Here is a 16,094-nt window from a genome sequence, read left to right on the forward strand (position 1 = left end):
AATATACCACAGTAATAAAGATTTTCATTTAGTCTCTATCTGCCCACGTAGTCTCCATGCTCTCAGGCCCAGGTGGTTATTTTATAAAATTTTAAAGGTAAAAGTCCTGCATAGTGTGCCTTTAAATGCGTTTAACACCACTTCAAGAATGAAAGAATAAATAGACAGTTAAGTAAAACAGATACGTAAATACATTAAAACAATAAAGCAGCACCAACACAGCACATGCAGAACGAGGTAAATCGGTGGCACGCATTACGTATGAGTCTTGACCTCAGTGCAGGCGGTGGCCGCCACACGTTTAGCTTCTAAACAATTCAAATACGATTTCAGGCCACGGAGACCGATTAACTAATTTAAATTTCAATCATGTTTTCTTCGCTCAGCGTTGCATCCACTGAAAATCGGTCCTTTGTGAATGTGCGGATCAAACAATCAATGAGGATTCATTTTGAATGTTCTTAATCTGGATGGTGCTGTGTATTCCAAATGGAATAAAGGTCCGATGTGTCAAAGATCCTATGAGTAAAATGATATCAGTGGTGATACGTGTGCAAATCCAATCTGTATGAACAGGTCTGTAAATACACTGCAAATCCCAGGAGCTGCAGGGATTACATCGCACGTGTGGCATTGTGCAGTTTGATACCTCAGCTGTCATGTCCTTGGGCCGTAGGCATTTAATGCAGCGCTTCGTGGAAACGTGTTGCGTTGCTGTGTCTCGATACAATGCTACAGGCATTCCGGTACCGTGTGCTTCCGTTGATATTCCAAAGACCAGCTGGTCTGGATGCAGAGGCTGTTTAGACCAGTCTATTGTTAGGTAATGGAACATTCTAAATACTGATTTCTTTCTTTGATGACCCGCCCCCCCCCCCCAGTAAGTGGCATTAACAGATGAGCTTTCTTTGTAAACCTGATAGCAGGTTTTTTACTTCTCATCTGACTCTGTCTTTATATAATGTCTCTGTCTGCGAATGCAGGTGTGTATGTGGGTCTGTACATGCATTTCTGTGTGTGTGTGTGAGAGAGAGAGAGAGAGAGAGCTAGCGAGAGAGATAGAGAGAGAGAGAGAGAGCAAGAGAGAGCTAGCGAGAGAGATAGAGAGAGAGAGAGAGCGAAAGAGCGAGAGAGAGAATGTCCAGGCTCCTGTCGGTACTCTTTGATCTGCACTCCTGTGTAATGCACTGGCTAATTTTGGAGTCCTTTCCAATCTCTTTATTATCGGGGGGCTCAAGTACTTCCTGTCCCACAATGGCAAAGAAGCTTGGTTTGTTAAGGGTGGAAACAGATGGCCAGTCATTCATGGACTCTATGGGTATCTTTGTTGGAATGGATTATCTCTATATCAAATGTTGCCGAGAGCAGTCCTCTAAATTGGCATTTAAAAAAAAAAAAAGTCATGTGTCAGGCATGACCTATGTGCTCTAGGAGTTAGGAGCTCCTATTTTTCAATACTTTAGCACACATACAGTGTAACATGTAGCTTTGTTTGTGTCAGCCAGGGAAATTATTAATGTATTTAAACAGGCATACGTGGAGCTTCCTTTGTAACAATTCTGCCACTCCAACTGTCATATTACATTACCTTACAGGCATTTAGCAGACTCTCTTATCCAACAGCAGTGTCCTACCGGGGAATCGAACCTGCGACCTTCAGGTTACAAGACCTATCATATTCCATCTGCTGCACACCTGACGGTGGCTTCTTCCTTGGAAGCAAGCGAGAGCAAGGTCGCTCCCTTCCGCAGCCGGCCCTGCTGTTTGTTTTGCCCCTGCTACCGTCGTGTTTGGACACGTTTGTTTGTTTGCGGAGGCAGATCCGTTCCGCGCGCACCCCTCCCTCCGCCCACGGCGAAACGGGGCTCAGCTTTGGCGAGCGGTTATTAGGAACCGCGCCACGGAGGAGCGAAAACGAGCTGGAGACGGGATGGGAGAGGGAGATCGCGCACGGCCTAGCAATTACCGCTTCGATTAACCTCGCGCTCCCGCCTTCCCGGCGCTGAGCTCCGCGGTACTTTCATCAGCCCCCACATCGCCGGCGTAGGCGCCGCACCGGAGGAACAGCACCGAGCCGGGAGATGAAGGAGCCGCGCTCGCCCCGCAATTAAACCGCTGGGATACCGTGAGTGTGTGTGTGTGTGTGTGTATATATATAAACCACCGGGATATGGTATAAATATATTCAGCAATGCCCAGTGTGGAAGGAAACTACTGGGCTGTATTTGGCTGGAAGGAGAGCAAAAGGAAAAGGTCGTCAATGGTTCCTTTTGATTCCATCCCCAAATTGCCTTATGGGAGGGAGGGCGGTGGCTGCTCTGTGCCGGTTGGTTCACGGTTTTTCCATACGAGAAAGAGAGCTGGCTATTGTTTTCCTGGATACCGGAAGCCATTTTGGCTCCGTACCCCTTACTCCGGTGACCTCCCCTGCCCCTGTATGGCAAGCCTGAGCCCATCTCGCTGATGAAGCCCTCTGCTCCCTTTGAAGAGCGTCAAATTGAGTGAGTGCCCCATCAAAGGCCTCCCGTCGGAGGCCCTCCTGAAAATCAGCAGCCGCCCCTAACACGTCCCCTTCATCTCCGCGCGTCTGCTCCTGGCGTGTCCCTCTTCCTCCCGGCATTCACTCCCGCTGATGGCCCTTCCTGGCGGGGGGTCGCTCGCAGGAGCGGACGCGCTCTCGAACTGCGCGTCGGCGCGGCCGTCCGCGGCGAGTCTCGCCGGGGTTGCTCTACGCCGTCAGCGGGGTCGGCCTTCACCGGACACGGACGCGCCGCCCAGAACAAACAGAGCCCAGGTTCCAAAGTCAGCCGCGGTCGTGCCGCCGCGGGGCCGATGGTAAATATTTGGTTAGCGTGTTTGCCGTCTGCTCGTCGCTGCCGTGCAGCTACGTTACGAAGCAGAGCCTTCAGATGGCCGGTCCGACGCGCTTTCACTCCGGCGCTTTCTGTCGCTCTGAAAGAGAGGACAGCTTGAGAGATCTGCAGATGCTACAGGCTAACGTATCTCCCGAGGGAGGATGGAGGTAGGAAGGGCAGGCGTCGTAAATGTCCGTATAGTGATTAATGAAGTAATATTTTCCTGCTGCTTTAATCTTAAAGAAAACACTGGGGCCAGGAATGTATCACCTTGAAGTGATTACTTATGTGTCCTTACGTCTGATTCACGGGAGTTGGAAAGTTCATTTTACCAAACAGCTGAATTCCCCCAAGCTGTCGTTGGTGAAGATAACTGCATTTTCTGAGTGTTTAGTCCTCCCAGTGTTTTGGCTTGTCATCAATGGGATCTGTTTCCTCATTCCTATGACAGTCTTTCACTCTCTTGTCTTTGTTTCTCTTGCTCACATCACTCCTCTGCCACACCTCTTCCCATTACATTACATAACATTTACTTATCAGATGCTTTCATCCAAAGCAACGTAAAAATAAGTGCACACCGAAGGTCATTGGAACAACTACAAAACACAGGTCCGATAAGGTACAGCACTCATTTGTACCTTACTGCTTATCGGGCCTGTGTTTTGTAGTTGTTCCCATGACCTTCGGTATGAGTCAGCCCCGGTTGTCTACTCCACTAACGGGCGACATAGCTCAAGAGGTAAGAGTGTTTGTCTGGTAGTCGGAGGGTTGCCGGTTCGATCCCCCACCCTGGGCGTGTCAAAGTGTCCTTAAGCAAGACACCTAACCCCTAATTGCTCCCAACGAGCTGATTAGTACCTTGTATGGCAGCCGGTGAATGAGAGGCATCAATTATAAAGCTTTGAATAAAAGCGCTATATAAATGCAGTCCATTTACCATTTACCGCGGGTGGCTGATGTGTTGATGTTTGTAAAACCATTGAAGTGGTTCCCATATACCTTTTTTAATTGAATTAGTGCCCAACGTGGGGCTTTTACATATCCAATTACTCCTGTAATTTGGAACGTCCAATGATCTGCAATCGCAGCCGTGTTCGTGCACGCACCCCACTGCCGATTCTGGGGAGTGTAGACGTCCAAAACACGTGATGTCACCAGCTGCTTCTTTTCACATCACAGACTACAGCTAAGCTAGCATAGAGTGGAGTCAGAGGAAGACCCTTTATACAAGCCTTTAACATGCAGTCCACCTGCGCCAGATCAATCAGCAGGGGTCGCTAGAGAGCAACGAAACCCGGACCCCTAAGTGACTGAACCCTTCCATACCCTGGGTGACGCAGTTGCCATTTGCCCGTTGCCCTATGGAACTGCTGCCCACAGTCGACAGCTGAATGACTCTCCCAATATCCGGTTCCCATATTGTAGATGTTAATGTTATTACAGGCTGGACCAGAGGCAGCATATGGAAGGCCACTTTTTATTTCCACCTCCCAAACCCCCCCCCCCCCCCAATGAACTCCGTAATGAGCAGCATAGCCGCTCGCGGAGATTATCCTTAATGTATTATTTAAGTCTAGTCCATCTGCTTGTGTGCGCGGATTAATATTTCCCATCCAGATCAGATTGGGGCGACGAATATCTTCTCCCTCCATTGCCGTGGGCAGCTGAGAGAATGGGCAGGCAATGTAGCCTGCTTGTAAAGCGCCTCACCCCCCCCCCCCCCCCCCCCCCACACACACACATACATAGACACGTAAGCAGCAGAGCTTGGCCTGGGAGCTTGCACATGGTGCCATTATGCTGATGGTTGCTTAAGTGTTAAGAAGGTGTTCAATCCACTTTCATTAATGCATTGAAACATACCAGCTCTGAACCTCCTCCCCATAGCCCCCCCTCGCCTCCCCGTGATCTCTTACTGTTTCAGAGTAAGTGGGTGGATCAGTGTGTATGCATATATGAGTGTGTTTGTGTATGTGTGTGTGTTTGGGAGAAGGGTGGAGAAAGGGGTTCAGACAGCTTGTGTTCTTGTATATGACATCGTTGCCAGTTATTTCTCACAGAAGGCTTCATTTAGGCTTCATTTAAGCGCAATGAAAACTTAAGAGGGATTTATGGCTTTCCTGATGTGATCGCGCACTCCAAACCGCTGAAAATAGGTGTAGAGATTAAGCTCATGCAATACAATTGAGAGCCTACCCTCTTTAATATTCACTAATTAAATTCCATCTGTTTTAAGCTTTGCCCCCTCTCCACCTCACACCCCAACTCCAAAGTGAAAGTCAGCCCATAAAATCAACTCCTCCCACCCCAAAAAAGAGAGTAAAAAGCCATAATTTATAATCCAGATTTTTACCTTATTGAGTGCTCTTACCACTTTCAATGGCAAAAAAAAAACAGAACAATTAAGAATTATGCCCCCTGTTCCCATGACAATGAGCCCTATTCAGTGGGTGGCAAGGGCCTGGCGGAGGTTCGGCTCCCCCACAGCCCATTCTTCTCCGCCGGCTGCTCACAGAGGCCATCGGTGCTGCTGGGCGGGATTTAGCGGTTATTTTAAGGTGTGCTGAGGGCCGGGGCAGATTGCCTGAAGAAAGCCATTATCAGAAGGAGCCCGTAAGGGTGACTGCTGTATACGTGAGGAGAAAGATTATTTGAGAGAGAGAGAGAGAGAGAGAGAGAGGGAGAGAGACAGAGAGAGGGAGAGAGAGAGAGAGAGACCTCGAGCTTGTAGCGGTTGCTTGCCGGTTTATTGGTCACTAAGGTGTTGCTGGAGAGGCAGATTCTGGGCTTAAGGCCAGTGGGACTTTACAAAGCCTTCACCACAGTGGCACGTCTACAGCCGTGGCGATTGTTCAGTTTTTACTGCTCCCATTGTTATTGTGTGTTCATTTAAAACGCAGATGTTTCTAGCAGTCTGGTGCTTTATCGTTTCCTGGATGAGCTGTGAGGCTCCCAGCTATAAAAGCCACACTTAACTTGTATCAAAATATTTGGGGGGGGGGAGGATTGGTTTGAAAGTTATTTAAGCTTGGAATAGCAGGCAGTCACAGAAACAAGGATCAGGCAGTCATGCCAGTCCCAGGTCAATTTCACAGTTCTTGTTGATATGTACGTCAAATGACCGGCACTTTATTTACGTGACTCCTATAGGTTTGCTGCCCCCTCTCGACAGTTAAGGGTAATGCATTCATTTGGGCTATGGATTTTTAATTTTGTGAATGTACTGCATGCTAAGCCGCTGCCCAGCATTGGGGGTAGGGAGAGGGGTGTGTTATTATGAAGTGACAACTCTAAATATTTAAAGAGAACATTCCCCTGCAGTTGAAGTATGCCTGTGCATATTCTCAGATAAGGATAAAAACAATTCATAATAGATTATATGATCAAAGGCTTTGATTTTCATTGATTCATTTCTTCAGATGACTTCTTAAATGCAGTACAAGTAGATGCAGAGAAGTGCACTGTTGTGACTCACAGTATGTATGGGATGGAGGTGATTAAGCATCCTACAAGATTAATTTATAATGCATTCTACTGATGGTAGGTAGGATAGCGCATGAATTATGGGCTTTTCATATTTTATTGGAATAATGTCAGCAGGGGAAAATAAGCCTTCTAGTTGGTTCTGTTTAAGGAAACAAGGCACAGGGTCTCCTGCACAAGGTCTCCTGCACAGGGTCTCCTGCACAAGGTCTCCTGCACAAGGTCTCCTTCACAAGGTCTCCTGTGTGTGCAATGGCTGTGGGTGTCTGCTTTGGGGCTGAGGGGAAGGGGGGGAGCACAGGGACAGATCCCACAAACACATTCCAGCAGCACTCTCTCTCTCTCTCTCTCTCACTCTCTCTCTCTGAGCTGTCTGCTGTGGCACAGATGGAGGCAGGCCAGATCTGAGGGATTAGGGAAGATTTTCCTTGATTTAATAAACAATGAAGAGATGACACGGTACCAGGGATAAAACCTGAGACTGCGGGTTATCATGGGAGAGTCAGGAGCACGGCAGAGCCAGCCAGGCCCTCTCCTCTGAGCCCCTCAGGCCCCTCATGTCCTCCGTACTCCCCTCAGGGCTGCTGGGTGAAATCCCTGAGCCTGGGACAAAATGATATTATTATATTATTCCCAGATCTGGGACAAAATTATATTATTATATTATTCCCAGACCCGGGACAATAATATTTACCACAGGTTCACAGACCATTTGGTCCCCCTCTCTTCCAGGGCCCGGGGCAACGTACCCGGTTGTCCCCACCTGACGGTGGCACTGCTCCCGTTACTCTATACTCCTAACCCCCACTTTCCACGTCCCCCGCCCCAGGCACCACAGATTTAAAAACCAAATGAAGGCTTATTGACTTCCAGGAAAGTTCAGTAAATTTTCTGGTCCTGCTGTTCAGTCATATTTCAGTCTGGGTGTTGGTAGGGGCTCATAGTCTCTGTAATACAGCTTATAAAGACAGGGGCCCAGACACTCCAGCCAAACGGATACATGTCAAAGTTACCCTGCATTGCATAATGAAGTCACAGAAAGCAGCGCTTGATTTACGTGATGCCAGGGAATGGGTTGAAGGATTGCGCAAAGAGATTGTTGAAGGATTAGTTGGTTCGTGGGACTTAACTTACCGGCTTCACCGCAGAAATTAAACAAGAGCCACCGTAGCGACCGGGGTCACTCGCTCTCAGGGTTAATAAGGAAAAGACTCCCATCACCGCAGCCGTAAGCCTGAAACGACATGCCGTGCCCGGACATCGCAGGGACGCACAGCTGCGCTCTCGGTGGCGCTCCCAGCTGAATTTCGGTTTCGTTCCAAAAACTAAAGAGAAACGCGGACGCGGTAGCTGCCGGATCGATTTCGTTGCGCGACGGCGCCGACTCGCGTCCAAGCTGGCTGATCAGGACGGCGGCGATTGCTGGGATCAGTTGATCCACCTCCAGCTGAGTAGCTCAGGCGACTTTCTGCCGTGTAAGTCAGGTGCAGCCGCGCGCTTCGTCTCGTGCCGTTAGCTAGTTTGGGCTCTCCTCAAGACTGCAGCTGTCATTTCACTCTTCTTCCTGAACTGTCTGAATATACTTGTATTTTTGAAGTTTTATTTTCAAACGCTATTGCACAAGGAACCTCTGTCAGCTAATCAATCCACAGGTCATCTTCTTCTGGCAGTTTATTTCAGTATTTGCAACCACTTCAAAGAGAATAGCTATTTTGTATTTAAAACTGAAACAACTACTGAAACACTTGATGTAGTCTTCATATGACTCTGTGTATTATAATGATTTGTGCGATGTAGTTTTTAACCTTTCGTTTTTAAAATATAAATGCACATATAAATGAATTAAGAGAAATAAAGACCAAGCTGTATTCATCCCTAGAAAGGAAAGCCAATGTTGCAAGATGACAAGAAGAGGAAAATCACACCATTGTTTAAGAACACTAAAGTAAAAAAGATCGTCTAACTGTAGCGATGTCATGTAAAGATGAGTAAGAAGAGCTTTAGAGGGCATTTATTAATACAAGAAATAAATTTACTCTGAATATGTAAGTGAGAACCTTTCTCTTGGTCATGTATCTAACTACACTCTGCATTTTGTGTTTGATCATTTTTTCCAAAGTGTTCCAGCACGGCTTTAATAATCATCCTGTAGAAGCTTACAGGGTTGAACACATTTACATCTGAACATGGGCAGTGTTAATTTGCAGTAGTCTTTGTACCTGAGCTCTGGATTACAACATGTGTGATGTCCTGTGCAGTGAAAGACGATCCGTCTGATATCGGATGCTAAACACTGAGATGGGTTGAGGGGAAGCGGCTTAACTGTTGACCCCCCGTAGGTGATTCCCAAAGAGTGGAGATTCCACGCAAGGACATGGAGGTGATCGAGGGACAGACGGTGGTTCTGCAAGCCTGGTACACCCCCACCTCTGAAATTTCAAAGAACACCGTCATCTGGAACTTCATGGCCAACGACTCCACGCAGGTGAGTGTCTTTTTTTTCCTCAGTCTTGACTGCACTATTTAAAACTGTGTTCAGGTTCAGGTTCAGGTTACTTTATTTGTACCCGTAGGTAGATTTGGTGTGCAGTAGAGTCCTCCGTCTTGACACAATTTAGAAACAACACAGACTGTAGACAAACATAATAAAATAAATAAAAGTACTCAAAGAGTGTGTGTGTTTGTGTGTGCATATGTGTGCATGTGTTTGGGTGTGTGTACACATTTGCCTGTGTGCGTTTAAAGAATGAAATGCAGTGCTCAGTTCATTTGTTTTATGAATGGATTATGCTGCGCGGATCGTTACATTGAAGTAATTCAGGTTTGTGGGCAGATACAGCCATTGTGATGCCACCTACTACAATGCAGTGCGGTGCTCATGTTTAACTTAATGACCCCTCCAGGGAATGCTTCACAAATGACGTTGCCCCCCCTCCCCCCCAACAACCCCCAGCAGCTCAGAGATTGCCCCACGCAGCACTGACTGCAGATACCTCACCCCTTTAACCCAGACCTAGCGCAAGCCAGCAGATGTGTGCGGTTTACCAGCGCAAGAGTGACTTGTTTTGATCGGGGGCCACAGGATTCATGTGAAAGGTGCAGAGTGTTGGGGGTCAGAGGGGTTAGGGCTAACCCTCGCGGGTCACACCGTCTCAGCGGCGAAGAACGGGTAGGGTCGGGCGAAGGAGTGGTGCTAACGTCAACGAAATCAGTGTTGCTTGAGGAGTCTGGACTGTTTTGTGTATCCTTTGTTGCGATTACGATAATCTTTCTAGTTTCACTTGCCGTCGCCTGAAAGCTTATCTCGGCAAACTGAAAGTCAGCCGCAGATTCCTCAACTCTGCCATCTGCGCTCTTCGTTTTCAGGATTATCTTTGTGAAGAAGGTTCACTTCAGTTATACGGTTAATCTGGAAAATGCATTGCTTTGGAGGCCTTCAAAGAGGAATCATAAGGATTCAATCAAATTTTGCACTTCATGAGGTTAGGTCTGTAGTTGTCCATGAATGCATACATTTTGTTCTTCTATACCACTGGTATTATTTTAAATTAGATTTTTCTTAACCAAGATCAGTGTCACAAATATCCTGTAAATCCCAAAATCGATTTTATATTCCATTAAAGAGGGGCATGTGAACTACTTTGCTGTGCATGCTGTTAACTGAAAGCAGTTTCAGTGAGTCTGAAATCAAGACTGTTTTCCACCGTTATTTAATAGGCCTCTATAATTTATTACATTACAGTATAACGGCAGTGTCCTACCTGGGAATCGAACCTGTGACCTTTAGGTTACGAGACCAGTTCCTTACCCGTTGTGCTACATTGCCGCCCCCAGTTAACGTCAGTGTTTCTGTGGGCTGTGCTCTTTGCGTAGGTGATATCGTACTCCTCGGGCCAGATCGGGATCGGCAGCCCCGAGTTCCGGAAGCGCGTGGGCTTCTCGCTCACCATGCCCTCCACCAACCTATCCATCTTCATCAACCACACGCAGGAGGCCGACTCGGGCCGCTACCTGTGCAACGTCATCATCCCCGGGGCGCCGGGCCTGTCCGGGGAGCTCCGCCTCAGCGTTAAGGGTACGGCGCGCTCTCTCTCTCTCTCGTCAGTGGTGGTTCGGTTCTTGCCGTCGCCTCGCCTCGCCTCGCCGCTCGGGTTTAACGCCTGTCTCTCTGTGTGTCGGGCCGCCCGCAGTGCCGCCGTCGGTCCCCGTGTGCGAGATGACGGGACAGCCGGTCCTCAGGGGGAACGTCACGCTCAGCTGCCGGTCCAGCGCCGGCAAACCCGTCCCTCAGTACAAGTGGACCAAGAGCGCGCCCCTGTCTGAGGTGTTCTTCTCCCCCATGCAGAGTGAGTATCGCCCCGTTTACCCCCCAGCAACCCCCCGTGCTTTCACCTGCGCCTGTACAACACAGTTCAAATAGCGCTTACAGGATCTCCTGTACAACAGAGCTCAAATAGTGCTTACAGGATCTCCTGTACAACAGAGCTCAAATAGCGCTTACAGGATCTCCTGTACAACAGAGCTCAAATAGTGCTTACAGGATCTCCTGTACTACAGAGCTCAAATAGTGCTTACAGGATCTCCTGTACTACAGAGCTCAAATAGCGCTTATAGGATCTCCTGTACAACAGAGCTCAAATAGCTCTTTGGGCATCTCCTGAATAAAATCTGCCAATAATTGCAAGTTCATGTGTGGTGCAGTAATAAGTCTCCCTATGGTAATGTCTGTACTAAGTATAGAAAGTGTAGAACTGTACAATAACTTAGTCGTTTGTTGCCATGACTACCCTTTAAGGCTTTCTAAAAAGGGGGGGGTCATATGTATTCATAAAGAACCTTCATGTTGAACTGGGGAAAGAGCGATTCGTTTTTTTTTTAGTTAACAAAGGTAAAATTATATGATGGTGTGCATCATAGTGACACTCTTTTACAGTAGTGTAGATGTAGTAGTCAATAATTGTTTCTTATAGTGTATTGTAGTAATTATAGTAGTGATAGTAGTAGTTAGATACTTACGCCTTTATAATACACTGCTTGCTTCCTGAAGCTGAGAATTGCATTGCTGTATTATAAATGTTAAGTGTCTATCCAGTGGGAAAAAAAAAATTCCTTTGCATTACGAGAATATTCCCTAGCAGGGGTTCCCTTAAATCTGGCTTTTTACACACCACATTTTTTAACTTGTAGCACCATAAGGCACCATGGATTTAGCAGAGGAGAGACAAATGAGGGGAAGCCTATGTCTGCTGCCAGTCCAACCAATGCCATTGTTTCTGTCCTGAGCTTGACCCTCCCACTTCTCTGTGTCCATTTCTGATTAGCCGTGTATCTGTCACTCTTTTCTCCTGTGTGCTCACAGAGTGGAGAGTCTGTCCTCAGCCCCTAATTGTTCTGGGGTATTTGGGTAAGGGACTGAAAACCCCCAATCCCTAGAACCCAGTCCCATACCCTTTTAGAGACAGACTAAACCTTATCCCTAGCATGTGTAGCAATGTAAAATTACTAGACAAGCTTTAGTTTGACATCCTTGAGTCTGTCTTTTGCTGAAACGACTTCAGAATCAGGCTAGCTTACTTTTAAAATGTGCTAAGCATTCTCGCCTGGACATTGCAAATTTGAGCCTGGGCCGTACCGTTTGCTGGCAGTGAATTATGACTGGGAGTCCACAGCACTGGGACATGATTGGCTGGTGTGATAGTGTCATCAGGTTAGCACCACATTAGCTGTTCCCAGTTACACGCCACAGGCTGTGATCAGTGAGAGATGCACCTTTACTCTGATTGGCACTAGCTCTTCTGCGCAGCATGTCTTGTGGAAAGTCACTGGAGCCATTTCCCTTTCCAAAGGGGAGGAGAAAGGCCCAGACCTGGGTCAAATACGTATTTGTTTTGGATTCAAATACTTTTCTGTGCTCTATTGATCTTGCCTGGTGAAATTGAGCCTTCCAATATGACCAGAAGGCAGGGTTTTCACTTTTTGAGAGTATTTCATTGGTTCGAACTCATCAGACAAGATCAGTAAAGCATAGAAAAGTATTTGAATTCAAAACCGATACGTATTTGCCCCAGGTCTAGAAAGGCCATTCTGTGAGAAGAGAAAACTCCCTACTTGCTCTTCTCACAGACGCCACACTCAAGCCTTACAAAATGGTTGACCCAATGTTTGAAATGAAGTTCTGTTTTTGCTCTGGGGTTGGTCTGGACATCGGACATATTATGAAAGTTTGTAAATGCAGCAGATTAAGTGAATCCACATGATCCGCACTCTCTTTTTGCTACAGCTTAGCAAGCAGGAAGTGGCTGGATTTCAGTAGGAGCTGGATTTTGCTGTAACTGAGGCTCTTAAGGGTGGTCTTGCATTCTCACACAAAATCCAGTCCATTGCACACAGTCCAGTCTCACACTGCTGTCCAAGCAGTCTTAGGCTGACCGCAGAACAGGAGACTATCCAATCAGAGCTGCCCTGTGCGAGCCAATGGCAGCCTTTGGAACGTAATGTGCCACCTGAGTGGCTCTTGTTTCGAACAACAGGATTGCTTGTGTCCCTTGGGAAGGTATTAGTGACACTGATACCGGGTGCTCTGTCCTTACTCTGTGTAATTCTGCACCTGTATGGAGCTGATCTGTGTGTGAGCTGTGCTTGCTTCCCATCAGAGCAGTTTCACGAGCTGTCTTTACATCACAGTAACCATACAAAAATAACACGTTTCAGTGTGGTGAAATGAATGAATCACTGTCCACCTTTTTAAAATGTGATGACATGTTTTGTCTTTAATCCAAGAATTTACCTTACCTTAATTTGGATTTTGAATTGTGGAGTATAGAGCCAAATCAGGAATAAAAATGTCTTTGTCCTAAAGACCTTCCTCCTCATCCACATTCTAAGTTCCACTCAGCTCACTGTAAGTGAAAGCCTTCACTTTACCCCAACTTGAAATCTAATGGCAAATCAACCACACATCTTTATGCAGGCTAATTACACAAAAAATCAACCCTCGCTCATTCTGTAGTTGCAGAAGTACACTTATTTTTTGGGACCCTTTGAATACCAGTTATACAGTATGTGATTGTATTCACATTAGGTACTTAGATGTTTAACTGAATTGCAATTGAATGGGTAAATGTGAATTTGAAGTGAAGAGTTTCCTGTATAATTCTGTGTGTCGTTTAGATGAGTAGGCTATATGATAGGGTGGTGTGGTGCAGTACAGTGTGTTCTTAAGGGAAATATATGGTAGAGTAGTTTAGTGTATAACCATGTCCTTTAGGTGAGTTTATGATAGGGTGGTGTGGTACACAGTAATATGTATCTTTGTATAGCAGGGGTTTGTCGTGTGTAACTCGTGTCTCCTCTTGCAGATGAGAAGCTGGGCACCTTGCGGCTGAGTAACCTCACTAAGAACATGTCGGGGAAGTACGTGTGCAGGGCCAGCAACACAGCCGGCTCGGAGAGCTGCTTCATCAACCTGGAAGTCTCTGCGTGTACGTATGCTGTCTGTGTCATACACACGCGTGTACGTATGCTGTCTGTGTCATACACACGCATGTATGCATGCTGTCTGTGTCATACACACGCATGTATGTATGCTGTCTGTGTCATACACACGCATGTATGTATGCTGTCTGTGTCATACACACACACATGTATGCTGTCTGTGTCATACACACACGTGTATGTATGCTGTCTGTGTCATACACACGCGTGTATGTATGCTGTCTGTGTCATATACACGCGTGTATGTATGCTGCCTGTGTCATATGCACGCATGTATGTATGCTGTCTGTGTCATACACACGCATGTACGCCATATGTCCAGAGATGTAAATCCCTGTAGGAAAAACCTGTACCACGCCATTTACGTGTATGTACACTCTAGGCTCTGTGTCTTACCTTATGCCTACAAACAGGCTGTCATTTGTTGATATATGGTCTGCTCGTTGGTTTATTGATTAGTTGTTCGTCAGTGCGGACACAGAATACTTTGAAAGAATTGCATGTCTAAACCTATTCCACTTCCATCTTCAGTGTGACCTAGTTCCATCTGAATTTCTCTAATTTCATCAAGAAACTCAAAAATTCATATATTAGCTATTAAAAATTCATGGAAAAGTCAGGAAAAGTGTAAACCAGATTTCGCTGGGAACCCTCGATGTAATATTATTTTATGACCTGCTAAAACACGAAGACTCAGTGCGGTGCTATGCGAGATTATCATCAGTTTTGTTCCCTCTGAGTGACTGTGTCCTTACCCGTGTCACCCCCCCACCCCCCCCACTCAGCGATCAACGCGGGCGTGATCGCCGGTGCCACGGTGGGGTCTGTGGTGGGCTTCGTGGCCATCGTGCTCTTCCTCGTCTTCATCCTGAGGAGGAAGAAGGACACGGAGGAGGACATGTCCAACGACATCAAGTGAGATTCCATGATTATTTATCCCAGATTTGGAGACAAGTAACAGGGGTTTTTTTGAAGGGGGGGCAGTTCAGAGTGGGTCAGAGCCTGTCTTATCTTATCCCTGCTTGCGTGTTGTGGGCACATCTGTGCGCGTGTGTTTGTGTGTCTTATCCGGTCCGTGCCACTGGGGCTATCAATCCCAAAGAAAATAAGACCCAAAAAATAGATTAGGATAATGACTGTGCTGCCCATCAGGGATTGCGTGGCTGCCCACGCTAATGCCTGCTTTGCCTCTAAGCCCCCGTGTGTTCCTGGCCACCTGGGCCAGTAGCCTGATAAGGAAATGATATCATTTTTCACCACCATTTGCACAGACTGAGATGAATTCACCTTTTATATTTTAATAACCCTACTCCTGTTGTTCACAAATGTGACAGTTATTGTACCATATTATGCAGGATGTTTTGATCTGATGTTTTGGTGCTGGTCTATGTACACAGCTTGAACATTAAGTCAGAACATTATTCACATTATTGAACCCTCGTTGTTCATCAGTGCTGATTCGCTTCAGCAGATTCACTGTTACAGAGAGGATGTGGTGTGACTGTTATAATTTACGGTCTGTTACAGAGAGGATGTGATGTGACTGTTATAATTTACGGTCTGTTACAGAAAGGATGTGATGTGACTGTTATAATTAACGGTCTGTTACAGAAAGGATGTGGTGTGACTGTTATAATTTACGGTCTGTTACAGAAAGGATGTGGTGTGACTGTTATAATTTACGGTCTGTTACAGAGAGGATGTGATGTGACTGTTATAATTAACGGTCTGTTACAGAGAGGATGTGATGTGACTGTTATAATTAACGGTCTGTTACAGAAAGGATGTGGTGTGACTGTTATAATTAACGGTCTGTTACAGAGAGGATGTGATGTGACTGTTATAATTAACGGTCTGTTACAGAGAGGATGTGATGTGACTGTTATAATGAACGGTCTGTTACAGAAAGGATGTGATGTGACTGTTATAATTTACGGTCTGTTACAGAGAGGATGTGATGTGATTGTTATAATTAACGGTCTGTTACAGAAAGGATATGGTGTGACTGTTATAATTTACGGTCTGTTACAGAGAGGATGTGATGTGACTGTTATAATTTATGGTCTGTTACAGAGAGGATGTGATGTGACTGTTATAATTAACGGTCTGTTACAGAAAGGATGTGGTGTGACTGTTATAATTTACGGTCTGTTACAGAGAGGATGTGATGTGACTGTTATAATTTACGGTCTGTTACAGAGAGGATGTGATGTGACTGTTATAATTAGCGGTCTGTTACAGAAAGGATGTGGTGTGACTTAA

General features: G+C 46.3%; 1 protein-coding gene and 1 long non-coding RNA gene across 2 annotated transcripts in view; one reads left to right on the forward strand and one right to left on the reverse strand.

Annotated features, from left to right (window-relative positions):
• Positions 1 to 16,094, forward strand: part of esamb (endothelial cell adhesion molecule b) — a 48,855-nt gene that overhangs the window by 31,428 nt on the left and 1,333 nt on the right. Inside the window, exons 3-7 of the mRNA XM_035386506.1 lie at positions 8,678 to 8,823; positions 10,212 to 10,413; positions 10,529 to 10,684; positions 13,697 to 13,819; positions 14,618 to 14,747. Of these exons, the coding sequence (XP_035242397.1) occupies positions 8,678 to 8,823; positions 10,212 to 10,413; positions 10,529 to 10,684; positions 13,697 to 13,819; positions 14,618 to 14,747 (757 nt within the window). The remainder of the gene's footprint in view (positions 1 to 8,677; positions 8,824 to 10,211; positions 10,414 to 10,528; positions 10,685 to 13,696; positions 13,820 to 14,617; positions 14,748 to 16,094) is intronic.
• On the reverse strand, positions 6,751 to 7,757 carry LOC118210380. The gene is made up of 2 exons (XR_004761845.1): positions 7,473 to 7,757; positions 6,751 to 6,941 (listed from the first exon to the last, which is right to left on the reverse strand). It is a non-coding gene; the product is annotated as an uncharacterized LOC118210380 (long non-coding RNA).

The sequence above is a fragment of the Anguilla anguilla genome, chromosome 12 (assembly GCF_013347855.1).
Source record: "Anguilla anguilla isolate fAngAng1 chromosome 12, fAngAng1.pri, whole genome shotgun sequence".
NCBI lineage: Eukaryota > Metazoa > Chordata > Actinopteri > Anguilliformes > Anguillidae > Anguilla > Anguilla anguilla.